Source organism: Pseudophryne corroboree, chromosome 6 (genome assembly GCF_028390025.1).
Source record: "Pseudophryne corroboree isolate aPseCor3 chromosome 6, aPseCor3.hap2, whole genome shotgun sequence".
Lineage (NCBI taxonomy): Eukaryota > Metazoa > Chordata > Amphibia > Anura > Myobatrachidae > Pseudophryne > Pseudophryne corroboree.
The window spans coordinates 435,279,047-435,306,946 of record NC_086449.1 but is presented as its reverse complement, the minus strand read 5'-3'; the positions used below and the strand labels follow the sequence as shown (position 1 = coordinate 435,306,946).

Genomic DNA, 27,900 nt, shown 5'->3' with positions numbered 1-27,900 from the left:
TAGCACGGAGTGGATACTGGCTGGAACCAGTTAAATAATAAATGAACTTGGGAGCGATGAAATATGAACTGAAATGTAGAACTTGAGAGCGGAGAAATAATAATACCGGTGGAGAGTGGTAAAGTGTAGAAAGGACACCGGCCCTTTAAGGGAAGCTGTACTCTGCTGGAAGCTGAGCTGGAAGCAGGTAATGTTGTAGCTGGAAACAGATGAATCCACAATGAATTGGAGAGTCAGGCTACACCGCAGGTGGAATGCTGGTGCGGGTCTCTATGGTGGAAGTCTTGAGACAGGAGCTGGAACCTGGAAGACAATCACAGGAGAGAGACAAACAGGAACTAGGTTTGACAACCAAAGCACTGACGCCTTCCTTGCTCAGGCACAGTGTATTTATACCTGCAGCAAGGAAGGGATTGGCTAGGCAATTATGCAGATTAACAATACTGACAACAGATTGGAGGAAATGATCAGCTGACAGAATCCAAGATGGCTGCGCCCATGCAGACACTTGGAGGGAAGTTTGGTTTGTAATCCATGTGGTAATGAAAACAGTAATGGCGGCGCCGGCCACTGGAGACAGGAGACGCCAGGCTGACAAGTGCACATCCAACCACGCGGACACAGCGGAGGCCGCGGCTGACGTAATCGCCACTCTGACACTCTGCATGCAGAAGCTCAGGGACGGCGGCGGAGGCCGCGGGAGACGCCATGCCAGATGTAATAAGGCGTTACTGTGACAGCGTCTCAGAGAGACAGGAGAGGATGCAGGAATGTGAACATTAGGATAACAGATGGGATCCGGTCCTGGAGCGCTGAGCCAGCCTTAGGAGGCATCTGATGGGTAAGAAATGGCGTCCAGATACCCGGATCGTGACATGTGGTTAGTAAGATTATGAAGAGGTACTGTACAATCATAAATGGGTGCCATAAGCTTCTGTTTGGAAGGGATGGGATCACATGACCGGGATCCCGACCGCCAGAATGCCGGCAGGAGCGAGTGCAACAAAGATCCTTGTGGGCTTGCTGCGCTCACCATGATGTGGGCTCGCTACGCTCGCCAGAGGTTCTGTTCCCACTCTATGGGTGTCGTGGACACCCATGAGTGGGAATAGTCCCTGTGTGTCAGCATTCCGACGTCCGTCATTTGAAACAGTCTTTATTATAAACATCTACTTCATTGTTCTTTATTCGGGCATTCTATACGGACTTTACTGTCCATATTCTACATGAAAAAACAAAGGGTTCAGTGACTTGTCTGTCTATTCTCAGGTTTGAAATTGACGCTATGGATTGCTTCGTGCAGCTATAGTTTCCGTTGTTGGTAAGACTTGCAGCAGACTCAGACTTTATTGAGCCTTTTGATTTGCCTGCAGGGCAATGCCCATAAGGAGAATCTTTTGCAGGAAGGTTGAAGGGCTAGGGCAGAGTTTTTCAACCACTGTGCCATGGCACACTAGTGTGCCCTGAGCAGTCTCCAGGTGTGCCGCCATAGTAGCACAGCCAGGCCCGTCAGTGTTTTGCCACTACTGAGGCCCTGGAACGATCAATAGTGGTGGGTTTAGTGGTTGCTGAGCCAGTTCTAATTTTGGGCCCGGGCAGTGTTGGGCTCTTTTGGCTTTCTCAGATGTGGCTCAGGCGTTACTTATGGAGAATTTGTGACATGACATCCTAGGACACGCAACTGCACCATGCATCACCATTATATTTAAATGTGCCTTGGCAATAATTAAATCGTGTTCAGTGTGCCGTGAGTTGTAAAAGGTTGAAAATCTCTGGGCTATGGTGTAGGGAGGCCAATCCTGAAAGCTCCAATCCCGGGGATTGCGGGATTTACCTGCCCCATTGTTTTTTAAATGCCGGGCAGCATTGCGCGTCAGTGCACTGCTTGCACTGGCGGTAGTTCCGCCACTGCCCTACCACATCAAATGTTTATTGATTTCAAATGAGGAGAACTCTCCCCATCTCTGTACATCTCTGCTTTCTGTATTATATTTGCCTGGTGATCACTAGACACTAACTACTAAGAGGAGCACATGGGGCCTGATTCAGATGTGGATGGAGTTGCTATTACTGCTGCTTCCATGTAAGCAGCAGTGATAGCTCTTATATGATAATGCAGCAGGAGGCATTACGCCATCTGCTTGCATTACTGATCCAAGCTGCATCCTATGACACAGCATCAAATTATCTAAGACACCATCGGTGTGCTGCGTGACCCATATGGTCGCTCAAGCCAACTGCAACAGGTCCTATCAAGAGGCTAAGAAATCTCCATCCTCTGGTAGAGATCCTGGCCCCATCCTTCCCCCATAATGGCAGGGACACACCTCCAGTTTAAGAAATGGAGGTCGCCACCGCCCCTTCCCTGCCTCCAAATGGCATCAGATTGTCAAACACCTGCAAGCTGATGCCGTGCTGGTCGCAGACCCATACTGTACATGCATTGGTACTTTGTGACCAGGAGCGGTTCTTGACGCGGGCAAGCAGTGCCTGCGCCCGGGGCGCTGCGGCCTGCGGTCGCGGCCGCAGTTACCTCGCAGGAGCCCACCACCAACCCGCACCCTGCATCCCGCTCCCCGGCAGCAGCAGACGCCGTGGGCAGTGTGGGCGCCCGCTACAGCCGGCGCCACTGTCAGATGCTAGAGGTCATAAATGAATAGGTCATGTGCCTGTGCAATGCTGCTATGGGAGAGACGTCATGATGTCTCTCTCCCATAGAAAGGAGTGTCGCCAAGACAGAGCAGCAGCGGTCGGGAGCAGGAGCGGGGCTGGTAAGTATTGTTTTTTGTTTATTTTTTGTGTTTGTAAGCGGCTACTAGGGGGCACAGCAACAGGGGGCACAACTACTGCGGGCACAACTACAGGGGGCATAACTACTGGGGCAAATCTACTGGGAGCATAGCTACTGGGGGCACAACTACTTGGGGCAAATCTACTGGGGGCACAGCTACTGGGGGGCACAACTGCTGGGGCAAATCTACTTGGGGCATAGCTACAGGGGGTACAACTACTGGGGGCACAGCTACAGGGGGCACAACTACTGGGGGCACAACTACAGGGGGCACAACTACAGGGGGCACAACTGTGGCCACGCCCATACGCGGATTCAGGGGGGGCACCAAGGCACGTGCCCCCCCTGTCATTTAGGACGTTGTTTTTTTTTTATGCTGCACTGCCAATGAGGCCGTCGGCTGTCAGTCCCTCCTTCCTGTAGCAGCTTACCTAGGAACGAACAGCCCAGCTCCGCCTCCTGCATTCTGATTCGCGGGCTGGGCTTAATCCGGACTTTGTGTCACCCTCTCCCTGGCTGCACTAGTAAACGGGGGAGGAGGGGCTCCGCGGAACGCTGATTGCGGGGGAGTGAAAGCCGTCAATGCCGCCGCCTGTTAGACGGAGCAAGCTGCCACCTGATGGAGCCAGCCGGACCCGCCACCAGGAGACAGATCCCTGCACCTGAGTTGGCAGTGCAGGGGTGATAGAGCTGAGCTGGGGACCGAGGAAGCAGGTAGGGTGCAGGGACACGGGAAGCGCTACTGAGTGAGTGTGCGGTGCTGCACTCGCATGTACAGGGCCAGATAGAAACAGCAGCAGGCCAGTGCTCTCTCAGTGTCTGCCCCCTTCTCCAGTCTGGTGCCCCCACCATTACTGCCCCCAGCACCAGTATCTCCCATCCTGCCAGCCCTTCCCTCCCCAACCAGCCCACTGTTCCCATCTCACTGCTCTCCCATCTAGAACCCCCCAGTGACTCCAGACATACTGATCCCTCCTCACCAGCCCAGTTTTACCCCTTTCACTGCCCCCTTCCCATCCTGCCATGTGCCATCCCATTAATAGTGCCCTGGCCCCCCCCAATCCAGCCCAGTGTCCCCCACCATCTCACTAACTCCCTTATCCCAGTATCTACCACCCTGCCTGCCCAATGTTTCCCCTCTCCCAGCCCCCTGCCCCCATCTCACTGCCCCTCAGCAAGAACATCCCCTCATTCAGCCCAGTGTACCCCCTTCTACAGCCTAGTGTTTCCCCATCCCACCACCATCTCTCTGCCCCATTCCCATCTAGACCGGTGTCCCATATATAGATCCCACTGCCTGTCACCCACTGCCTTTCTGTCTCCAACTATCTCTCCCCATCACTTTTCTCTCCTGTCACCCATTGCCTTTTACTCTCTACCTGACATCACCCACTGCCTCTCCCCGTCACATTCTCCCTGTCACCCACTGCCTTTCTGTCTCCCACTATTTCTCCCCATCACTTCTCCCTCCTGTCTGCCTCTCCCTGTCACCCACTATCTCTCCCCGTCATCCACTATGTCACAAACAATCTCCCCATGTCACATTCTGTGGCGTCACCCACTGCCTCATGGATATGGCATTCTCTTTGAAGCCACACCTATTGTTGCAAGGCCAAACCCACTTTTCTGGAGCACGTGCGTCTTATGTGCGCTCTAAAGTACCTCCCCCTCATTTCCTCTGTCATGGTGCCCCCCCTGTCATTTTGTTCTGGATCCGCCCCTGGCCACGCCCCTCCCCTATGAAGCCATGCCCCTATTTTTTGCCGTGCGCCTTCTGCGCGCACTGTTTTCCCATGGTGGGGCACCAATGTAAACTTTCGCCCTGGGCGCCACAAGGTGTAGAACCGGCCCATGTTTGTGACATTGCTTCAAAGAGGGGATTCTTTCAAGCAATTTTCTGCATTTCTTCCCAAGTCTGAGCAACAGTCACTATAAGTGGTTATGATTTCAACTCAACCTTAACCACAGGTTAAACAGCTTAACAGGTTAAAGATATCACTTCCAAGTGACTCTGAGGGCGGTATTCAAATGATATATCATGCCCAATCTCCTTTCTAAAGTGATCCCCTTTATCACGCATATAGCGCCCATAGTAATCAGGCTTAGCTGCGTAAAGGGTTAGGGCGCCTCACTACCCCGGGGGTAGCGAGCTGAAATGATAATACCATGCCCGTCAGCAGAAACAGAACAGGTGTGGAAGGGGGGTAAAAAGAATTGAATACCACCCCGAGAATTGCATCTATGTGCATATCATTCAAGAAAACATGTAGGCAAATATAAAGTTCATATGGATACAGCTATTGCAATCACATTGCAAACTCACATGCCAGACCTCATAATTAAAACTTGCAACATCAATGTTTTCTGTTAAAATCTTACATAGGACGATGTTAAGGAGGGACCCCTGGCGCGGCGAAGCTGCTCGGGCTGATAAGGGGCATGGCCTATATAAAAGGGGGTGTGGCTTTCCATGAGTGCTGCGTTCCCGTTTTCCATCACTGTGGGGGCATGGCCAGCGCTCTGTGAGCTGCTAGCATGCCCCCAGTCCCTCTGACTCCTGTGACTGCTGCTCAGCTAAGCAGAGTAGTGACTGACAGTCCGACCTGCGGGTGGGACAACGGGACAGTCCCAAAAAAAACAGGACTGTCCCGCAAAAATCGGGACCATTGGGTGGTATGCATTAGTAAATAGAAAATATACTACTCTCTACACAATGATAGGGGCTTTTTTATTACAAAGCATTATAATACCCATTTATAGCACACCAGTCTAGAATGTAAGTTCTGATCTCATCAATTCAGTGATCATAAGTAAGACTTTTCTATTATAAGGAATACTGCACCTCTGATAGTAAATTATTACAAAAATTATAAGTCAATATTACCAATTCCCTAGTAAATCAGGCTCTAATAGACAAATGTGATCAATCTTTATATAATATCAGATCAATATTTGCTTGTATAGCAGCAGTAACCCAAAAGAGCCCATGGATATTGAAGTATACCACACACCCATAATATCAATATACAGAAACGAGGTCTCTGGTGACTTATGATACAGGATAATATACACTAGCGGGTTACATTATACCATATGTAAGCAATACCAGCAAAGGCTGCTGGCATCCTGCTAACGGCGCTGCCCTCCTTACAGCTGTTGTCTTGGTTGCTAAGCTAACAGGAAGCTTCTCACCCTGCTCTGTGCTCGGAAAGCAAGACACTTCTTGGTAATATTTCAGCTGCAGAAGATCCGGGGCATGCTGGTTTTCTAGACCTCACTCTATTGGTCAAGTGAAATTTAAAAGCCACCACTTCCCCGCCACCTGTGCCACTGATGTTTTCTTGCTTGGTGTGAACTGTTGTGCTCTCTCATTTCTAACTACGTTGTTTCATGGATTATGGTGACTTTTCCTACCCCACATAAAGCAGTATTGGGAATCCTATCACGACTCTACTGGTAGAGAGACAACATCATTCTCATAGAAAATCATTAATTCATCAGCTGTTTGTCAGATGTGTAGGTGTGTTGTAATATGTTAATCAAACTGCAAATCTGTTGGTTGATATTAACATGTGTCAAAGGGATAGATTTACTAACCATTGGTTTATCAACGCCTTCAATGATTGGCAGCTTTGACCGTTGGATTTAAAATGGCAACTGTAATAAATGCTAAACAAGCCTGGATTAGCATTTATTGCTGTTGCTGTTTTAAATCCATTACTCAAAGCCACTGATGATAAGTATAGATTGTAAGCTTGCGAGCAGGGCCTTCCTACCTCTATGACTATCTGTTATTACCCAGTTTTGTTCTATTACTGCTGTTCTAATTGTAAAGCGCAACGGAATATGCTGCGCTATATATGAAACTGTTAATAAATAAATAAATAAATAAGTAGCTTTGACAAACCGAGCATTAGTAAACCTACCTCCAAAGGCATGAACTTAATTGCAGCACCAAAATATACACATGATATGTACAGGGCCGGCTCCAGGCCTACTAGCACCCTGAGCGAAAACATGTAAAAGCGCCCCCCCGGCGCGCGCTCCAGGAAAAGTGGGCGTGGCCTCTTGGAAAGTGGGCGTGGCCTCATAACTTCATATTATTAGACTATAAATAAATATGTTTTCACACCCCCTCTACGCACACAATTAGCAGCCTTACACATAACAGCCACAGTAGTGTTCCTTACACACAATGTCTCCAGTATAGTGTCAGATACACATAATGTCTCCAGTATAGTGCCAGATACACAATGTGCAGTGCCAGATAGACATGATATGCCCCCCAGCAGTGCCAGCTACACACAATATGCCTCCCAGCAGTGCCAGCTATACGATAGTGTTCACTTTTTAGGGCAGGGAGGGCACATTTTTAAGTTAGGAGGGCAAAATGATGTACATACTGTAATGCTTGTTGCTCATCTACCCACATGGTAAAGCATGGACAGTGCGCGCCGAAGGCGCGCCACAAAAATTTAGGGGCGTTGCTTCGTGGGGAAGGTGCGTGGCCACATAATAGTGGCAATTCGCATTACACCACACAGTAGTGCAGTTAATACACACTGCACTAGGTAGAACCTCCTAGACACTTTGCGCCAGGCAGAGCACGTTCGACACTTTGCGCCAGGCAGAGCACGTTCGACACTTTGCGCCAGGCAGAGCACGTTAGACACTTTGCGCCAGGCAGAGCACGTTAGACACTTTGCGCCAGGCAGAGCACGTTAGACACTTTGCGCCAGGCAGAGCACGTTAGACACTTTGCCTAGCCACAGACGCCTAGCGGGAACACTACATGATATGCTCCCCAGCCGTGCCAGCTACACATGACATGCCCCCCAGCAGTGCCAGCAACACATGACATGCCCCCCAGCAATGCCAGATACATAAATGGCCACACAGTGCCAGATATGTAGATACAGAAAAGCCCCCACAGTGCTAGATAAATGCCCCCACTGTGCCAGATAAATGCCCCCACGGTGCCAGATACAGAAAAGCCCCCACGGTGCTAGATAAATGCCCCCACAGTGCCAGATAAATGCCAATGTCCCCACGGTGCCAGATAAATGCCAATGTCCCCACAGTGCCAGATAAATGCCAATGTCCCCACAGTGCCAGATAAATGCCCCCACAGTGCCAGGTAAATGCCCCCACAGTGCCAGATAAATGCCAATGTCCCCACAGTGCCAGATAAATGCCCCCACAGTGCCAGATAAATGTCCCCACAGTGCCAGATAAATGCCCCCACAGCCCACAGTGCCAGATAAATGCCCCCACAGTGCCAGATAAATGCCAATGTCCCCACAGTGCCAGATAAATGCCCCCACAGTGCCAGATAAATGCCCCCACAGTGCCAGATAAATGTCCCCACAGTGCCAGATAAATGCCCCCACAGTGCCAGATAAATGCCAATGTCCCCACAGTGCCAGATAAATGCCAATGTCCCCACAGTGCCAGATAAATGTCCCCACAGTGCCAGATAAATGTCCCCACAGTGTGCCGGAAATGCCCCCACAGAGCCAGATACATTAATTACCCCCACAGTGCCAGATAATGCCCCCACAGTGCCAGATAAAAGCCCCCCACAGTGCCACATATCATGCCCCCAGTACCTGCTGTGCAGATGAGGGAGGAGGAGGAGGAGGAGTGCTGCTGTACGATCCGAAGCCTGCTGAAACAGAACATGTGCGCGCTGTGTGGCGCCGGTGTCTGACATCAGACGCCGGCGCCACATAGCGCGCACATCTCCCTAACAGACAGGAGGCAGCGGCGCGGGTGAACAGCCGCTGCCTCCAGGCTTCCAAGACAGGGCCGGCTCCAGGCAACGACATGGTGGCCCCAGCGTGCGGCGCCCTTTAAGGGTGGCGCCCTGCGCAGCCGCTCGAGTCGAACATGCCTCGAGCCGGCCCTGGATATGTAAAGTGTTATTTATTGTTATTAGTGATGAGCGGGTTCGGTTTCTCGGGAACCGAACCCCCCCGAACTTCACCCTTTTTACACGGGTCCGAGCCATACTCGGATTCTCCCGTATGGCTCGGTTAACCCGAGCGCGCCCGAACGTCATCATCCCGCTGTCGGATTCTCGCGAGATTCGGATTCTATATAAGCAGCCGCGCATCGCCGCCATTTTCACTCGTGCATTGGAAATGTTAGGGAGAGGACGTGGCTGGCATCCTCTCCGTTATTGTTGAACTTGATTGTGCATTATTGCTTAATTGTGGGGAGGGCTGGGGAGCAGCTGTATAATATAGGAGGAGTACAGTGCAGAGTTTTGCTGATCAGTGACCACCAGTTATCCGTTCTCTGCCTGAAAAAAACGCTCCATATCTGTGCTCAGTGTGCTGCATATATCTCTGCTCACACTGCTTAATTGTGGGGACTGGGGAGCAGCTGTATTATATAGCAGGAGTACAGTGCAGAGTTTTGCTGACAGTGACCACCAGTATACGTTGTCTGCCTGAAAAACACTCCATATCTGTGCTCAGTGTGCTGCTTTATTGTGGGGACTGGGGACCACCAGTATAATATTATATAGGAGGAGTACAGTGCAGAGTTTTGCTGACCAGTGACCACCAGTATACTATATATAGCAGTACGGTACGGACTGTACCTACCTCTGTGTCGTCATTAAGTATACTATCCATCTACATTCTATACCTGTGGTGCATTTTAGTTTTGCAGTTTGCTGACACAGTGACCACCAGTATACTATATATAGCAGTACGGTACGGAAGGCCACTGCTGTACCTACCTCTGTGTCGTCATTAAGTATACTATCCATCTACATTCTATACCTGTGGTGCATTTTAGTTTTGCAGTTTGCTGACACAGTGACCACCAGTATACTATATATAGCAGTACGGTACGGAAGGCCACTGCTGTACCTACCTCTGTGTCGTCATTAAGTATACTATCCATCTACATTCTATACCTGTGGTGCATTTTAGTTTTGCAGTTTGCTGACACAGTGACCACCAGTATACTATATATAGCAGTACGGTACGGAAGGCCACTGCTGTACCTACCTCTGTGTCGTCATTAAGTATACTATCCATCTACATTCTATACCTGTGGTGCGCCTCTTTTTTTCTTTGCATCATGTGCTGTTTGGGGACAATTTTTTTGAAGTGCCATCCTGTCTGACACTGCAGTGCCACTCCTAGATGGGCCAGGTGTTTGTGTCGGCCACTTGTGTTGCTTAGCTTAGTCACACAGCGACCTTGGTGCGCCTCTTTTTTTCTTTGCATCATGTGCTGTTTGGGGACAATTTTTTTGAAGTGCCATCCTGTCTGACACTGCAGTGCCACTCCTAGATGGGCCAGGTGTTTGTGTCGGCCACTTGTGTCGCTTAGCTTAGTCACCCAGCGACCTTGGTGCGCCTCTTTTTTTCTTTGCATCATATGCTGTTTGGGGACAATTTTTTTGAAGTGCCATCCTGCCTGACACTGCAGTGCCACTCCTAGATGGGCCAGGTGTTTGTGTCGGCCACTTGTGTCGCTTAGCTTAGCCATCCAGCGACCTCGGTGCAAATTTTAGGACTAAAAATAATATTGTGAGGTGTTCAGAATAGACTGGAAATGAGTGGAAATTATGGTTATTGAGGTTAATAATACTATAGGATCAAAATGACCCCCAAATTCTATGATTTAAGCTGTTTTTTAGGGTTTTTTGAAAAAACACCCGAATCCAAAACACACCCGAATCCGACCAAAAATTTTCAGGGAGGTTTTGCCAAAACGCGTCCGAATCCAAAACACGGCAGCGGATCCGAATCCAAAACCAAAACACAAAACCCGAAAAATGTCCGGTGCACATCACTAATTGTTATATCTTTTACTCAGGCTAAAACAAAGGCAGATTTGACTGATAACAAATTTAAGGCTATAAAAGACCTACACACTCAACTTGAGACAAAGATAGCAGACCTGCAAAAAAAGATGCTACAGAACAGAAACACGGCTACAAAAGCACAAAAAGGTGCAAATTCAGCTTTAGCAGCGGCAGCTGAAAGTGAAAAGGTATGTTTTCTATTATTTTCAATATGTTTCAATACTATTTTTGGTTGATTTGAAACCCACCAAATAAATTATATTCTTGCTTCCTATTCTAAAACTGTTAACCTTGTATTATAATTACATTCACACACTGCTTAGTGCACATTAAAATCAGGTTACAGGGGCTGATTGTGAGCTAAAGTGGCTCTGGCAAAAATACTGAAAATGGGAGGAACCAAACAAAAACACTTCAGAGACTAACATACAATGGATAGTGACCAATATACAATATGCAGAACATCATAGAGACCAATATACAATTCAGATAGCATTCCAGAGAAAGATGTAAAATTCAGAAAGCATCACAGGGACTGCAATACAATACATAAGGGGAGATTCAAATGTTTGAAAAGTCAGTTGAAAGTCCGTTTTTTCCTATCTAATAGACAGGAAAAAACAGTCATCTAACCGACTTTTCAAACATTTGAATTCCACCCATAGAGTATCCAAGTGATCACTATACAAAATAGAGAGCATTCTTGTAACCTCCATACAATACAGAGAACATCCTAGTGATTGCTGTAAAACATGGGGTCTGTCCCCGAGCCATAAGCCCTGCCTAGCAATAAGCCCCAACCACAAAAGTAGTGAAAAGGGGCCCCCATTCTAAACACTTCTTCTCTCACCGCCATCTTTTCTTTTGCCTTACTAGTTCTTGTCCCCTTCATTATTACAGTTTCTTCTTTTTATTTCCTTAAACTCTATGCCCACATAGTTATGTGACATTGGCTTTCATTCTATTGCGGTGTTACTACTGTTCTTGACTTACCGTTTTTATCCACTATTTCTTCATAAATGGTCACAATTTTTTTTTTTTTATCATGTTTACAGAGCCTCAATAACCTAAAAGATAAATATGAGTTACTCAAGGAAAAGCTAAAGAACAGGGAGGTCCCTCCAGAGTTTTTAGAAAGACTGCAACAACTGAAACAAAATGCAGAAGATTTGGTGAATGAAATTGATGGAAAATTTAATCGCATATCAGGTAATTCACATATGTATTCCAATTATATACAGTAGTTACTAGTAAGAAATAACCAACACATACTGTATGTTTCAGACAGAAGACTATATTGTATACTGTATATACAGGTATATTGAAAATGAGTATTCTGAATACATTACTTTTATGTTAATTGCAGTAATACAACTGTAAAAGAAAAGTGCAGGCTGTTATTTGCTTAATAGTAGTGTCACTTGAAATTTAGAGGTCAAATATATCAAGAAGTAAAGCTAGCCTAAAGTACTAAAAAGTGCTCACATAAAAGTTACAGCTGTGCTAAAAGCACATTTTTTATTTCAGTTTGAGGATGGTGCCAATTTTGTCATGGTTATGTCAATACAGGTAAACCTGTGGGTGTTCATAGAGACCGGACTTTGACCCAGCTTTTTGAACATGGTCTGGACCTGGTCACTGCTCCTATACCCCTTTCACACTGCATCTTAGACCCAGGTTATTTGCGGGTCGCTCCTTTTCACACTGAGTCCATAGCTGCACCCATGTCTGCCCTGTACCTCACTATAGATGCTCCCTTGAGGAGGGCCTCCAGATACACAGCCAATCAGCAGCTTTGAAAGGTAACCTGGGGTGAAAAACTCGGGTCACACCCTTTCAAACAGCAGGCAACTTGGTTTGGACCCGGAAATAACCCTGGGAATTCGGACCAGCGTAGACCCTTTCACACAGAGACAGGACTCAGGTTGACCAGGCTTGGACCGGCAAATTCCTGGGTCAGATTCTCTGTCTGAAAGGGGTTTAAGAGCTAAAATATGTTATCTCCAATATGCACACTGAAAATGCATACCTCAATGTGAACATGTTACATATCTCGTCTCCTCAAACTTGTAGTGAACAAAGATTTGCAAAACTCAAAAGAGGTGCACTGTTCAAAAATGTAAATTTAAAGTGTGAAGCATTGAGCGGGGACATGTTGTTGGTCAACTCTAAATTGCAGTCTTCGCATAACGCTTCCCAGTATTTGAGGCATGGATGTACCTATTGTGATGCCATTGTCTCTCCCTCTCGGTAAAGCTCCACACTAATATGATCCCACTATCTGTTAGGTTCCTGGTGCTCAGAACAAGGGAGATGTTATGAAGCGAGTCCAGAGCACCAGGACGTAATGCTGGGAAAGGGGAATGGAAAGGGAATAGCCCCTGGCGCCCTATCTCCGTTGTCTCACCCGTGCTGTCAGTACACTCTTGCGAGACTATGGTTGCTTGAGCCCATGGCAGCCGCGTTTGAAGGGCGGATTACGTCTGCCCAACTTCGATGCCCCCTCAGGTCTTAATGAGAGACAAAAAGTGAACCGAGACAGGGTGATAACAAGGGGCCCTCTGACTAAACAACAAGGCCGGGGGCTACTAACAAACCTAAAACCAAAGTATGTGCGGCTTGCCGCCAAAGGAAAAGAACAACAAAGGAAATGCTGACCACACACCGACACAATACTTTTGTGTACCGGCGGTGACAGCATAAGCAGAACCCTCTGCAAAACACCAGTGACAGAAATAATAAGGGAATACAGCGGCCTAAGCCGACGGACGCGGCCGTGCCGCTACTCACGGAACCGGTACGAATACTGGCAAACGGACAGGAACTCCCAATGCTGCTGACACAGACTCTCAGAACTGGAGGACAGGCAGAATCCCAAACGACAGACCGGTGGACACCAAGAAGCCAGAAACTTGCACAGGCAAAGGTACTGGACCTCAGGACAGGAACGCCTCACGGCAGGACACGGGATCAGACATAGGAATCGACACAGGGACTGACACAGGAATCGACACAGGAAGCTCAGGAACTAGCAGGAACCAAGCTCAGAACTCAAGCAGACTGAAAACCCAGGAATATCACCAGCATCTGTGAATTGCAAACAGCCAGCATATAACAGAGAGGCCTAATTAATAATCCCATGCAGCTGCCTTGTTGCATGATTCCAAACTGACCAGATGCAATTAGCAGCCAGGTGAGGCTGAACACAAGGGAACAAGCTGCAATTACACAGACTCACCAGCGGCAGCAGACAAGAGTATTCTAAAACAGAGCAACAGGAAATCTGGCATGCAAGACAACTTTATAAACATAAAATAGGAATGAACCACTACCTGTGGTTCATAACAGTATCCCCTCCTTAAGGGTGAGCTCCGAGCACCCCATGACACCCACGGGGAACATAAACAGAAGTATAACATGAAATACAGAACAAAACTGCAAAACAGGAATGAGCCACAGCCGTGGCTCATAACACTATCCTGTTTTACACTCACAGACACAGCTGAGCAAATCAATAAGTCCAGCATTGTCGGAGTCGGAGAGGAGTCGTTTTCTTTGTTTACAGCCTTTGTGAAGCTTGGGGGGCAAGAATTGAGCTCCAAGATTTAGACTTTCTCAGGAAGGGATAATAAGAATATTTCTGCTCGACATGGACTGTCCTGTAGTAGAAAGTATCCCCTTCAGATAGGAGCTGGTTGGTCCTTCCCCCTGTGTGGTATAATGTGAACTGGCAGCACTATAGTGTGGCATATTATAAACTGGGGAGAATTCAGTGTGGCATTATATAAACTGGCAGAGCCGTAACTAGACATTTTTGTGCCCTGTGCCAGAAAGAGAATTGTGGCAGGTGGGAGAGGGGCGGATGTACACACACACACGTACATTAATTATATACATGCACCTGGCGATGACAGATGACAGACAGGGCAGGGCAGGCGTGTGCGGGTTAATGTGGTGCCGTAAGGCAGTAGCCGCTGAAGTGTGGCAATGAAGAGAGCAATGTGAGCGGGGAGTACGGGAAGCCCAGGCCTCTGGATACCAGTCATCGCTGTTGCTGGCGCTGCTGCTGGGCCGCTCCCCCCTCCATGCCCGGAGCTGCTGGATGGCCCCAGGCTGCTGAAAGGCTGCTCTCTTGCCGCTGATGCCTGGGCCCGCCATGGAGAGGAGAGACCGGTGCTGGGTGCTTGAGAAGTCCGGGAAGGCGGCCGGAGTCCGGAAATCACCTGGCCCGCTTCCTGCACCGCCGCCCCGGGAAGCACACGCTCCTGAGCCCCGTGGCCGGGACGTCCTGCAGGAGGGGCTGGCTCTGGTCAGATAAGGGCAGTGACCCTTCCTCCAGCACGGGGCACGGAGAGGCCAATCTGCTAAGACGCCACTCTTTGTGCTTGTGAGGACTCTCCTTATACCCCTCAGTGCACCTATCACCGACCATTCTCCTATACATTTGGGCAGCTCTGTGACTCTGAGCGGGATGCACTAACCTCCCCCGCCGCATTATCTGGATTTTCTCAGTGCTCCTTGTGTCCACCTCATCACCGCCATGGCCACTGAGTCCTGCGCTCTCTGTAGCACTTGGTCAGCGCTGCGCTCCCACAAGCCAGTGTGCTGCTGCCAGGAAGCTGACACAAGTGCGCATGCACAATTGACAGTGGGAGCGCAGACCATGCGCTGCGGAGAGCGCAGGACTCAGTGGCCGCGGCGGTGATGAGGCGGATGCCAGTGAGAGGATAAAAAAGACGGGGAGCGTGGGGGTGCAACGGGTAGCGCCAGGCAGCCGAGAGGAGACCAGTGACCGCAGAGATACTGTAACACAAGGAGCACTAAGAAAAGCCAGGTAACGCAGTGGGGGAGGTTAGTACATCCCGCCCACTATGACTCTGATGCCCTGCATTGTGACTCCGCCCAGCATTAGGAAATGAGTCACAGAGTCACAGATCTGGGCTAATATATAGGAGATACCATACAGTAATGCCCCTTACACATATGACACACATTATTAATGTCCTTATAAACATAATGCACCTTACACATTATGCCAACCTTTATTAATGCCCTTATACACATAATGCCCCTTACAAATATGCCGAACACTACTGCACAACTAACCCACCCTACACAGCACTCACATGGCCGCTAATACTGTGACCTCTGCCTCTGCCTGGATACAGATGTGTCCTCATACATCTTGCCTCAATACGCCATGCAGCAGGAGATGCCTGGCGTGAGTCAGCTGGCAGCTCTGCTAACATTGTGCGCCTTTTTTGGTGAAAATGCAGGCAAATGCCTAGGGCATTTGGTATGCCTTGGGGCACGAGCAGCTTCTGCTGATTAAAATGATATGCAGCATGATTGATGCATGACTGTGGCTGTATCTGCATATGAAATGCTACTTTACAGTGATTTCCAGGAATACATTGTAACATAGCATTTCGTATGCAGATACAGCCGTAGTCACACACAGAATATAGGCATGCCGCACATCATTTTAATCAACAGAAGCTGCTTGTGCCCCTAGGCAGACCAAATGCCCTAGGCATTTGCCTATTTTTTCTATGACTAGGGCCGGTTCTGGTCTTCCCCCTCTAAATAAACAAAAGCGTCTGATTTTTCACAGCCTCTGCACCAGCCAGATATAGCAGTGCATAAGCCCATACCTTTTTTAACTTGTCAAACAGATCAGCACAGTGGTAGTTGTGCAATTCTCTGTTGAACTTCAGCTAAGTATCAATAATATTGTCAATATATGTGGCAATGGCCCTCATTCCGAGTTGATCGGTCGCAAGGCGAATTTAGCAGAGTTACACACGCTAAGCCGCCGCCTACTGGGAGTGAATCTTAGCTTCTTAAAATTGCGACCGATGTATTCGCAATATTGCGATTACTAACTACTTAGCAGTTTCAGAGTAGCTTCAGACTTACTCTGCCTGTGCGATCATTTCAGTGCTTGTCGTTCCTGGTTGACGTCACAAACACACCCAGCGTTCGCCCAGGCACTCCCACCGTTTCCCCGGCCACTCCTGCGTTTTTTCCGGAAACGGTAGCGTTTTCAGCCACACGCCCCTGAAACGCCGTGTTTCCGCCCAGTAACACCCATTTCCTGTCAATCACATTACGATCGCCGGAGCGATGAAAAAGCCGTGAGTAAAATTACTTTCTTCATAGTAAAGTTACTTGGCGCAGTCGCAGTGCGAACATTGCGCATGCGTACTAAGCGGATTTTCACTGCGATGCGATGAAAAATACCGAGCGAACAACTCGGAATGAGGGCCAATGTTATTAAAAAGTGGAATTTGTAAATACTCCTAGCACAACAAATATGTCACACACGCACATATGTTCACATGTGCCACAATACCCTCCACACTGGAGATATAGCTATGTGTGAAAAGTCCTTCATGTGTGTGGGCCCTTGGCCACCATGTTGTTAATCCGGCATTGCTATAGCTGCTGCAAATACTGTAGGTATTTTAATCATTAACTGCAAACACCAACATGGCCTCCTTGGGAACTATTGGGCAGAGGCCAACAAATGTGAGGTAACTTCCTGTGACACATCAGCTGCATCTACAATTCCTTTATTTCTGCAGCTCTCTTTAGAAAGCTGAGGCAGTGCCACAGCAATATTATATGTCTTGGTTAAACCTCCATTTGCAATAGTGTGTTCCTACAACATTTTCTGGCTGACCCATACAGTATTCTAGTGCAGAGCATGAGAGGAGGCCATTAAATATGTGTATATAAGTACTATTTATGATACACGCCATATAAGAACTGTCTATACAGGATGTGTCAGGGACAAGCTATTAAGATGCAATACCCAAAAGTGGCCCAGCGCAGGCAGTTTAATATGTGAATGCCCTGGGTTCAGATGCCACCTGGTCAAGTCCACCGCTGGAAGAAACAGCATGACTTGGAATTGTATATTTTTAACACAAACACTGCAGCTGGAATGGCTGTCCTCCAAATAATTGTTACAAGATGCGCAATGGCCCTCATTCAGTAATCAACACAAAGCTGTGTTTACGCAGAGCAGCGGATTGGGTGAAGGTGCAACGTTTGGGAGGAGTGGTCCGGACATCGTAGGCGTGTCCGCACCGTTTTAGGGGCAGTAGCATGACATCACACACGGCTGCAGCGGCGGGGAAAACATGGTGCCAGTGTGCCTGCATACACGTCCATGCTGCGTATGCAGGGGGGGGGGGGGGGGGGGGTACTGGTAAGACCGATGGTCGTGATGCCTGTGTTGCGTTTATTTGTCTGAATGCAATCGCAGCGCTGGGCGGCGCTTCTCATGCTGGGCGGGCTCCCAACATGAGATTTTTTCAGTAGCAGATTTTGCGATTTAGCAGAATCTGCTACTGAAGCTGTCACCTGCTTCTCATCTCCAGGCTTCTCCCAGATAGGAGTTTAGAGACATAAGTACGTATGACCTACTCTCCATCTTTTATTCATAAAAGTGCTTTTGTTTATTGGAGGAGGCAAATATGATTTAGTTTAAAAAGACATGTATTCATGCCAGTGCTGGACTAAATGACGTGGCTGCAATAAGCATTATTGCATCTGCTATAGCTGCATAATTCACTAACACAGCATCGCACCCTCCAACTGTACCATTTTAGCAGTTATAGTACAGTTTTTTATGATATGTACCAGCAAAACAGTGGCTGTACCATTTGTGCTGGGTGCTGCAGCGTCCAGATTTGTGTAGTAGCGCTGCGGGGACACAGACTCCCACAACGTTACTCAGTGACAGGCAGCTTCCTCTGTCCTTCCTTGACAACGCCGACTGCCTCCAGCCCCAAAGAACAGTCCCCAGTATCATACAAAGAGTAGCGCTGACTCATCTTGCATCCCTTTTACCCATGACCACTCCCCCTTACCCACACACCCTGTAACTTTTTTTTTTTTTTGGGAGGGTGGGGGGGAATGTTGGAGGGTATGCAGCATTGATCTTATATGGCTCTTCTACCCATATAGGAACCCAATAAGTGCAATATTGTGTCAGCCTGTGATATATGCGGCTGCATCATTCATTCACTATTTGGTAAGATATTCGTATTGGACCACTTTGCAGTACAGCTGGCCTATGGACACTTCAGTCAAACAGACCAGATGTTGGCCCAGAAAGCATTGCATAGGTCTTGCCTGGAGGGCATGTCACCCAGACCAGTCCATGAAGGTATAAGATACGTCCAATTAAATTATAGATCGAGATCCAATCTCCACCAAATCATCTTCAGTATGATGTCCCTGCTGCATGAGCCATTTGCCTGAGGTCAGCTGACACTATTGCAGCCAGTCATAGAGACCTTACTACTCACATGACTCCAGTGCCCAATCTAGGTACACATTGCCCTTTATAAACCATTCCCCGGCACCTGTACTTTGCAAGTTCAACTTGTAACCTTGGAATACACTTGTTTCTGCTCAGCAGCTCTGACTCCTGACTCTTGCTTTAGACTGTACATTCCAATGTACACCATCCTGCCGGTATGCGTTTAACATACTGACCGTCGGGATCCTGACGGAGGTACAATGCCGCCAACGGAATACCGGCAACGTAGGTGATTCTCTCTCTGTGGGTGTCCATGCCACCCACAGAAGAAGAATAGAACCTGTGGCAAAGGGCTTCAATACGCTCACCACACTGCCGGCATTTTGGCGGACGGGATGCCGCTGTTGGTATAGTGACAGCCAGCATACCGATCCCATCCTGCCAATACTCTTCAGCTCAGCAGTGTGTCCCATCATCAGTTCTCACTGCTGCCTGTCCTATGCACACCTTACTGTGCATATTAAGTGCAATTACTTCTCTTGCTTCCAGCATCCTGCATTTCTCATTATGCTCAGTGCTTCCAGGTAGATCAGGTGCACATCATTAACAGATCCTAATGCACATCATTACCAGCCTGCAATACGTGCTACTACTGTATGTTACAAGCAGTGTGTCCATCTCCAAGCACAGTTATAGTACTCTAGTGTTGTTCCTGCTACTCATTTTTGTACTTAGCCTTCACAAATGACACCAATGTGCTTTTCCGACTCAGAGTACATACCTGCCTGTGGAGTTACCCTGCACATACTTACCTGCGGACTTAGGCCAGGTACACACTTGCACAATTATCTGCACGATTTATCATTTCCGGCCAAATTGGAATAACATATCATGCGGTGCTGCACAATCAATTATAAGATATCACGTGCAAAGTGGTGCAGTGTAATTGAAGGACAGAAGGGGATGTCCCAACTATCGGGATGATTGCCCGTCGCTCTGATGGCTCCTACAAAACCGCATCCAGACTTATTTCTGTCCACAGCAGAGGTTCCCAAACTCGGTCGTCAAGGCACCCTAACAGTCCAGGTTTTAAAGATATTTAGGCTTGAGCACAGGCAGGGGCGGATTGGGATCAAAAAGCTGCCCTGGAAAAATTTGTACTAGTGGCCCCACATGGGCAGCACCAGAGGTGTAAGGTCTAGCCATGGGCCATGGCAGCAGCACCCTACCCCCAATACTTTCCAGATAGTGGGCATGTCCAGAATCAAGGGGGAAGTTAAAAAGAAATAAAATTAAATATTATGAGCACATTATATGATACACCTTCAGAATTTAGGAAACGATATCATTCTTTAGAAAGATATATTATATTGCTTAATACAGCAACCGTATCCCAATCACTATTCACTCAATCTTATATGTCAGCCAAGCAGGCAGACAGAGCATACACTAGATCATCTGCAATCACAGGCTAAGTGGCAAAGTAATTTTCATATATGCAAATTATTTTGCATCTTATTCGTTATGTCTATAAAAAGGACCACATGTCCTCAAACAAAACAGGCCCCACAGGTGCGTCGGCCCGCCGGGAATCTTCCCTGCAAACCTTATGCCCAATCCGCCTCTGAGCACAGGTGACTTATTTAGTACCTCAGTCAATCTGATTTAACAATCTGTGTTCAACAATGGATAGTCTTAAAACCTGAACTGTTTGGGTGACATGAGGACTGGACTTGGGAACCACCGGTCTACAGGCTTCCAGGAATTCATTCTGAATCTCACCTGCAGATAGCACACATCCCTAGTGTGTATCCTTCATTGTACTATTACATAGTGTTCCTGACACAACCATCAAGCACCCTTCATTCTCTAATGTTCTCGGCTGTAACTGCCACAGTCAGGTAGCATAGCTGTCCATTAGCCTAGTATTACTCTGCTCTTTTTTCTATTTAGTATCATATACAAGTCTCCAGTTTGTACCAGTCCTTCCTGCGGTCCTAGTCTTGAGCCCAAAACAAAAAAAGAATCTGACCGATTTTGTAAGCTCTTCATTATCATTATTAAATTAAGCCTAATAAATTGAGGGAAAATAGCAGTCACAAAATGTGATGTCATATTATCACAGTGCCATGTTATATCTTCTGAATAGTAGCCATTCCACACGACTAAGCATTAAACAGCAGAGGCTCACAAGGCATTCTAATACCCCTTTCAGGCGTAAAAGCCGGCTTGGACCTGGGACACTGAACACATGTTGAGTCCAGGTTTCAATACTTACCCCATTTTATGCCTCTGTGATTTACCTGGGTTATTCACGGGTCATCGCGTTCACACCGGACCTGAGTCTTCCAGTGACCTGGGTCTTCCGTCTAACAGTGGACGCATTGTCTTCTCCAAGCAATACTGTGTCCAACAATCAACTCTTTTCAGGCATTACCTGTTTCATGCATTTCAGACCGCAGTCGACTTGGGTTGGTCCCGGAAATAATCCTGGTACCGAGTAGGGTCACAGACCCGGGAGATACGACCCAGGTCGTATCTGATTAGACATAGCAGAGAGCCTGGTTGAGCCGCAAGCCCCAGAAATATCCAGGGTCGAAAGGTTATGTCTGAAAGGGCTGCAGGTCTCTCCAAACTCCTAACATTTAGAGACAAATGCAGGATTTCTAGGTGATATCCATATACTTCATTTAAGAGCGAGTGTGGCCAGCTGATGGAGGTGGCATAATTAGCACTTCACAAGCTATAGTCTGGTCTGGTGTGCTGACTGAGCGTTCAGTTGCACATAAAAATAATAATTATAATAATAATTTTATTTATATAGCGCTTTTTCTCCAATAGGACTCAAGGCGCTTAACAGATACATAGCATAATATAGTACAGAAAATAATGAAGTACATTTTCATAAAATACAGAAGAATGAAGATACTAAAAGGGACATTAACAGTAGACTTGGCTAACACCAGAGGCGTAACTCTGGGAGGCAACGGAGTCATCTGCCGCCGGGCTCCTGCTCTGAAGGGGGGCACCTCTCCTCTCATTCTGTGACTCCATTGAATTGTTAATTGATACAGTAGCTGCCGCTAAATTTTCAGTGGCCGACTTACTCACTGGTCCCTGCACCTTACAAATCACACCCTTTTTATTATACTGTAGATACACATTTTACAAGCGTCATACCCAGGATTAGAACCCACAACCTATTACACTGGAAGCAGACACTTTACTGATGAAGCTATTTACTCCTGTATAGGAAATATGAGAATTCTAACTATATGAAGTTACGTCTCTGACAATTACACGTATCTTCATATAGTTAGAATTACTGTACAGGAGCAAATAGCTCCTTCAGTAAGGTGTCTGCTGTCAGTGCAACAGGTCATGGGTTCTAATCCTGGGTATGACTGCTAAGAGATATGTGGGGGTACCCATATTTATCTTGCCTCCGGGCAACTGTGACAAACTTATGCCACTGGCTAACACTGTGAATGCGCAGCACTTCTTTTCAGACCCTGATACTGCATGTTGTGGCCACAGTGCTGCTAAAATCATATTATATACTACTGCTATTGTGGTCATGAGATGAGCCACCCACTGGGAGGGGAGAGTTTTCGGGAACACCCCACCATACCTATGTTTGCCTATAAAAAATGTATATTTAATAACTATATGTAGTGAAAGCTAAAACTGCAGAGTATACAGTAACTTCCAGGCATCCAAACTCCCCTATACCATTTATGTTTTATTTTATTTATTAACCACAATTTATATAGCGCATACCCAGACTATGAAAGTATATCAGAAACTGGTGCTTTAAAAGGACAAGAGGCAGAAAACCCCCAAAGGATATATAAAGAATATACCTTTTCATGTCAGTTATCCTTTGCTGGCAGTTAGAAACCACATAGTGCAGTTCAGGAACATTCTGCCATGTCAACACTGGGCTTATATAAACAACATCGTTAAGTTCTTCATGAAGCATTTGCCAATAACTACAGATAATAGACTTAAATACTATACAGCTAAACCACAGTTTAGTATTGGGAAATTCCCAGATATTAAGAATATACAGAAGGATGTCGCTAGTGTGTGAATTCTTAAAATCTATGAGGGGAATACAACTAGAGCAATGACTAGATTAATCATTAATACATGCAGCCATCTGTTTTTCACAGCATTTTGACATATTTTGATTTAAAACATTTTCCCATAACTAAATGTGTGTCACTTGGAACTGATTTCATGTTCAAGGAATTTGAGGCTCTAAAGGGGGTAAAAAAAAATCATGGTTTTTGTTGTGGGCTTTTTTTTTTTACTTTTTAGTTTTTGTCTGTTTTTCTGTTTTCACCCAATAAATGCAGTGTCTAGCCCTTCATTGTTGACATTTAAGTACTTTATGCTATCCATGGTTTGTGTCCTGACAAGACAAATAACATTCAGCCCCCCAGATAAGATACTGAAATGAATGTAGAAAAGAATGTTAAATATTCACCCTCATTCGCAATGGGTCTGATTCATTTTTGTATACACATGCTTTAGCAAGTGCGATTTTCTAGGCTACGGAATTGCAAATGTTAGCAAGTGCATATCATCCAACATTTGTAAAGCAGGAAACCGGTAAAAAATAGGAAAGTGGACGTGACCATGGTTGAAGGCGGCGTGGCCTCGTGGCACTGCCATGTAAGTCTATGGGACCACGGAGACACTAAACTCGGTACAAAGCCCCTTTTGGCCGATACAGACCATTAAAAAATTGTACTGTACGGCCAAAAAGGTACAATTTAAGGGTATGCAAGTGAAGGGGCCTCCCAGGAATGAACAGAGACGCCCACCGGCACTGTCGCAAACTCATTTGCAATTGCATACACATTCCCAGGCTATACGCAAAAAATGAGGAACATTAGGTCTATGGGTTGGCCCATAGCAACGTAGACTGGATACGGTGGTGAAGCAGGCTTCATTTTTTTGTACGTACGAGCTTACATCTGACGGCAGATCCCCGCCGCGAAAATGGCCATGACACGTCTGCGTTTTTTCAACCACTCCCCGTTAACACCTCCAAATGGTCACTTCCTGTCAATCGCTTTCCCATAAAATCCTCATTGCAAGCGGGATTGCAGCGGCACCTTGACGCGTGTGCAGTGTGATCACATCACATGCGCAGTCTGACGATAATCGCTATCTTGTGTAAACATCGGCCATAGAGTACAAACATGATTTAGGCCATTTGTTCATTGTGCACAGTAATGTATTATCATATTCTGATTAACCACCTCATGACCACAGAGTTTTGGAACATTCATTTCCTGTTCTCTGTAATGGATTACTTATGTCAGGTCTGAGAGTCAGAGAGTAACTAAAAGTGTTTACTTAACATTAGAATAAGTTATACATAATTTTGACAGACTATATTAAAGTTTTAAATGGGCCCAATGCTCCTTTGGTGTCTTAAGAAACATCTGCTATATTTAGTTCTCTAATTGAAAGCCTATTCCAGATTGTTTTTATTTCTGGAAACTGATTATCTTAGTGCTGAGTTGTGCTGTCTTTCATGTTTTTTGTTTTTTCTTTTTCTTATTTGGTTTTCCTGTCTAGATTTTCATATATGGCCAGACACAACATGTTGAAAGTATATATCAAAGACAGCGATCTTTTGCTATCTTTAAACAATAGAATAGTTTAGGCTGTTAGTTTAAGATAGTTTAGTCTGTATCTTTTATGCACACACATGTAACTAGTTCAAAAGTGCCATTTTAATATATAGGGAGTTCAAAAAGTCCCTCCACAATGAGCACTATCTATGGCTGCAGATGTCCACCGCAGCCATGGGAGGCCAGAGAGGGACACAGACCGTTGGGAATCACAGAGTCGCCAGAGACCCTGCAGCACAAATGTTTCTCTTTTGGGTGTGGTATGAGTTGCCGGCGGCCGGGTCTCCAGCAGCCAGCATACCAGCGCCGGGGATCCTGACCACCGGCTTGCCGTCAGCGGGGTGAGCATAAATGAGCCCCTTGCGGGCTCGCTGCGCTTGCCACGCTGCGGGCACAGTTGCTCGCTACACGCGCCATGATATCTATTCTCCCTCCAGGGGGGTTGTGAACCCCCAAGAGGGAGAAAAGATGTCGGTATGCCGGTTGTCGGGATTCCGGCACCAGTATACTGTACGCCAGGATCCCAACAACCGGTATACTGAATACCACACTCTCTTTTAGTTCATCTAAATAAAGTGTTTAAAAATAATGATGTCATATTACATGCTTAGCACACAGTCACTGAGACTTTTTGAATTCCCTGTATATACCAATGCTTTCAGCTGTAGGGAGCCAAAAATAATCCATCACACCGCCATGTAGAAATAACGTTACTATACATTAAGCATAAGTAACTGAGTCATAAATATACACTTGTAGCAAGCATACTTCTTAGTGCCCAGCATAGCCATTTGTGAGAGTAAATCAGTGGCCCGACAGCCGTTTCAGTAGAGTCATCCACCTTTCTCAAGAGAAAAAGTATTATACCACTTGCGCTGATGCTAAATGCAGCAGCCAGGCTGTTACCTAGCCAGCCCCATTCCTGCCATAACATCCATTCTCTACTCGCTTTACTGGCTGCCTGCAAGATGATAAATCTATTTCAAGATTGGCTTACTGACTTTCAAGCCCTACATAACTACAGTATAGTCCAAGGTATCTGAAGCAGCTACTGATTTCTTATATCGCCATACACTTACTTTAGTCAGCAGATGAAGGACTAGTAGCAGTGCTTAGACTCTCCTTTAAACCATTTTGGGGGTGGTGCCAGTGATGTGCGGTGGGATGAGGCAGGTGAGGCAGAGTCTTTCCTGTCATACTTACGTTTAAACTAGAGTTTTGACTGAATAAAGTATATGGAAAATACTAATAATATGTTTGAAATATCTTCTTTGCATTATTCTAATAATTTTTATAGCCCAAACTCTGGAGTAAAAAGTCTATGGCAGGTGAGGCAGTGCCTCGCTGTGTATCCTTTCCACACATCTCTAATCAAAACTCACCAGATTTCCAGGAGTTTATACTGCAGCACCTGTGTATAATGCCCAGATGTATGCTTTGGCTCATATATTGCATGGAAATCTGGCTCTGGGGTTAGCCAGTGCCTCCTGAGCCAGTTAGCTCACCGCACATCCCTGGGTGGTGCTTATAGTTCTGTGGCTCCAATTCTGTGGAACTCGCTGCCTCACACAGTTTGAGAGACCTCCACTCAGGACTTGCCCGTTCACTCAAGTATGTGCCTTTAGTTTCCATAAACCAAAAATAAAACTGAAATGCTTGGCTCTCTTCAAAGTAATCTGTAAATACTGAAGATAATATATTTTGTCTTTTGTAGGGGTTTTTTAAATGCAAATATAAAGCACTTTGAGTCCTGTTGGGAGAAAATTATTATTATTATTATTAGTAGTAGTAGTAGTAGTAGTAGTAGTAGTAGTAGTAGTAGTATTAAAGCAATGGTTTAATACATTGGGGCAAGCAGGACATAAGTGTGACGTGTGACATGCATGTGATGTAAACCAGGCCCAAATGCAGTGTTTGTCAACCAGAACTTGCAATAGATTCTGCTCTGCATATGGCCTAATGCTGCCTTTAGTGAATGGAAATCACGATTAACACTACTGTTTTTAACCACATTCCTCACTTCTCCAGTGCTTTCATCACTGCCCCTGTACAATAAACAAACAGGGTTCTAATCCTACTTTTAGTGAGAACCCCTTCTGAAATAACATTATTACTCCATACTCCATTACTCATTTATGTTAACTATATACACAACAATTTAAAGGCCAACATGGCTCTATAGCACAGCTTTTGTGGCTCCAAAATGACCGACAAGTATGAAAAACATGCTTTCTTTTTTTTAGACTATTCTTGAACATCTTTGTAAATGCACCCATGAAATTGTCCATATGTATCAAGTTACTTACATCATTAAACTGTTCAAACTCCTGGAATTCCAGTGAGGGTATCTATCTACACTTATTGTACTCATTCATATATGTACACACATCACATGGAGTCTTAAAACTAAAAATAATAGAGAAGTCACCTATCTGTGTCAAAAAGCATTTTTCATTTTCTTGTATTGACCAACATTGTTTACATTACATACAGCAGTTTTATACAATGATTCATCATACCCAGGGTTAAATCACCTTGTCTAAGCATGATTGATTACATAGCGCACCCAATGTTATAAACAGTGCTAATATTATTGTCAAGATTTAATAATCCACCACTGTTTTCATTACAGACTTAGAAGAGAAGATTCATGACCTGAACAAAGAAAATGAAAACAAGGCCAATCAATTACTTCAACTAGAGGAGAGAGTCATAGAGCTTAAGGACTACATTTTTAATGAAGAAAATAGACAAGCTACCTGTAGAGCCTAGTTTTATCTTATTTGATAGTTACATTGTATGACTTAATATGCTTGACTTGTTTGTGTCTCAATAAATTTATTTTAAACCATATCATCCGTATTGTCTACTATTATTTAGTTTTAGTTCCTTGTGTGTCGATTGATTTATAAGAAACATTTATTTAAAAAGTATCAGTTATGAGGTTATCAAGAAGAACCCAGTTTCTGTAACATTTAACTTTAAATATTCTCATGTTTCATTTAGATTGAATAGGTGGTGGAAGCTAAACTCTATATAGATTTACAAATAGAGTTACATTTGGAGTTAGGTTAAGTTTTAAGGTAACTATTGTTGTAGTATTGGCTTGTAAAAATATATGTTTGTTAATAATACTTTATAAACATTTCCATGAAAGGCTATAGTGTTGAAGGCTTTTCATCTCACAACCGCCATATATGCGCAATAGAAATCTCCTTGACCTGTATGATACACCTAGTCCATAAAATTAATAGCGCCTACTAAATAATCACTTAGAAATACAAGCTGATTTAATCTTAAACAGCTTTTTGCAGTTGTAATGTAATATATAAGCAAAGCTTACTCTGTGTGTGCCT

General features: G+C 45.9%; 1 protein-coding gene across 1 annotated transcript in view; it reads left to right on the top strand.

Annotated features, from left to right (window-relative positions):
• LAMB4 (laminin subunit beta 4) overlaps positions 1-27,369 on the top strand; it is a 260,547-nt gene extending 233,178 nt beyond the window's left edge. The window contains exons 33-35 of the mRNA XM_063929992.1: positions 10,630-10,806; positions 11,674-11,827; positions 27,177-27,369. Of these exons, the coding sequence (XP_063786062.1) occupies positions 10,630-10,806; positions 11,674-11,827; positions 27,177-27,316 (471 nt within the window). The 3' untranslated portion in view covers positions 27,317-27,369. The remainder of the gene's footprint in view (positions 1-10,629; positions 10,807-11,673; positions 11,828-27,176) is intronic.
• The last annotated feature ends 531 nt before the right edge of the window (positions 27,370-27,900 follow it).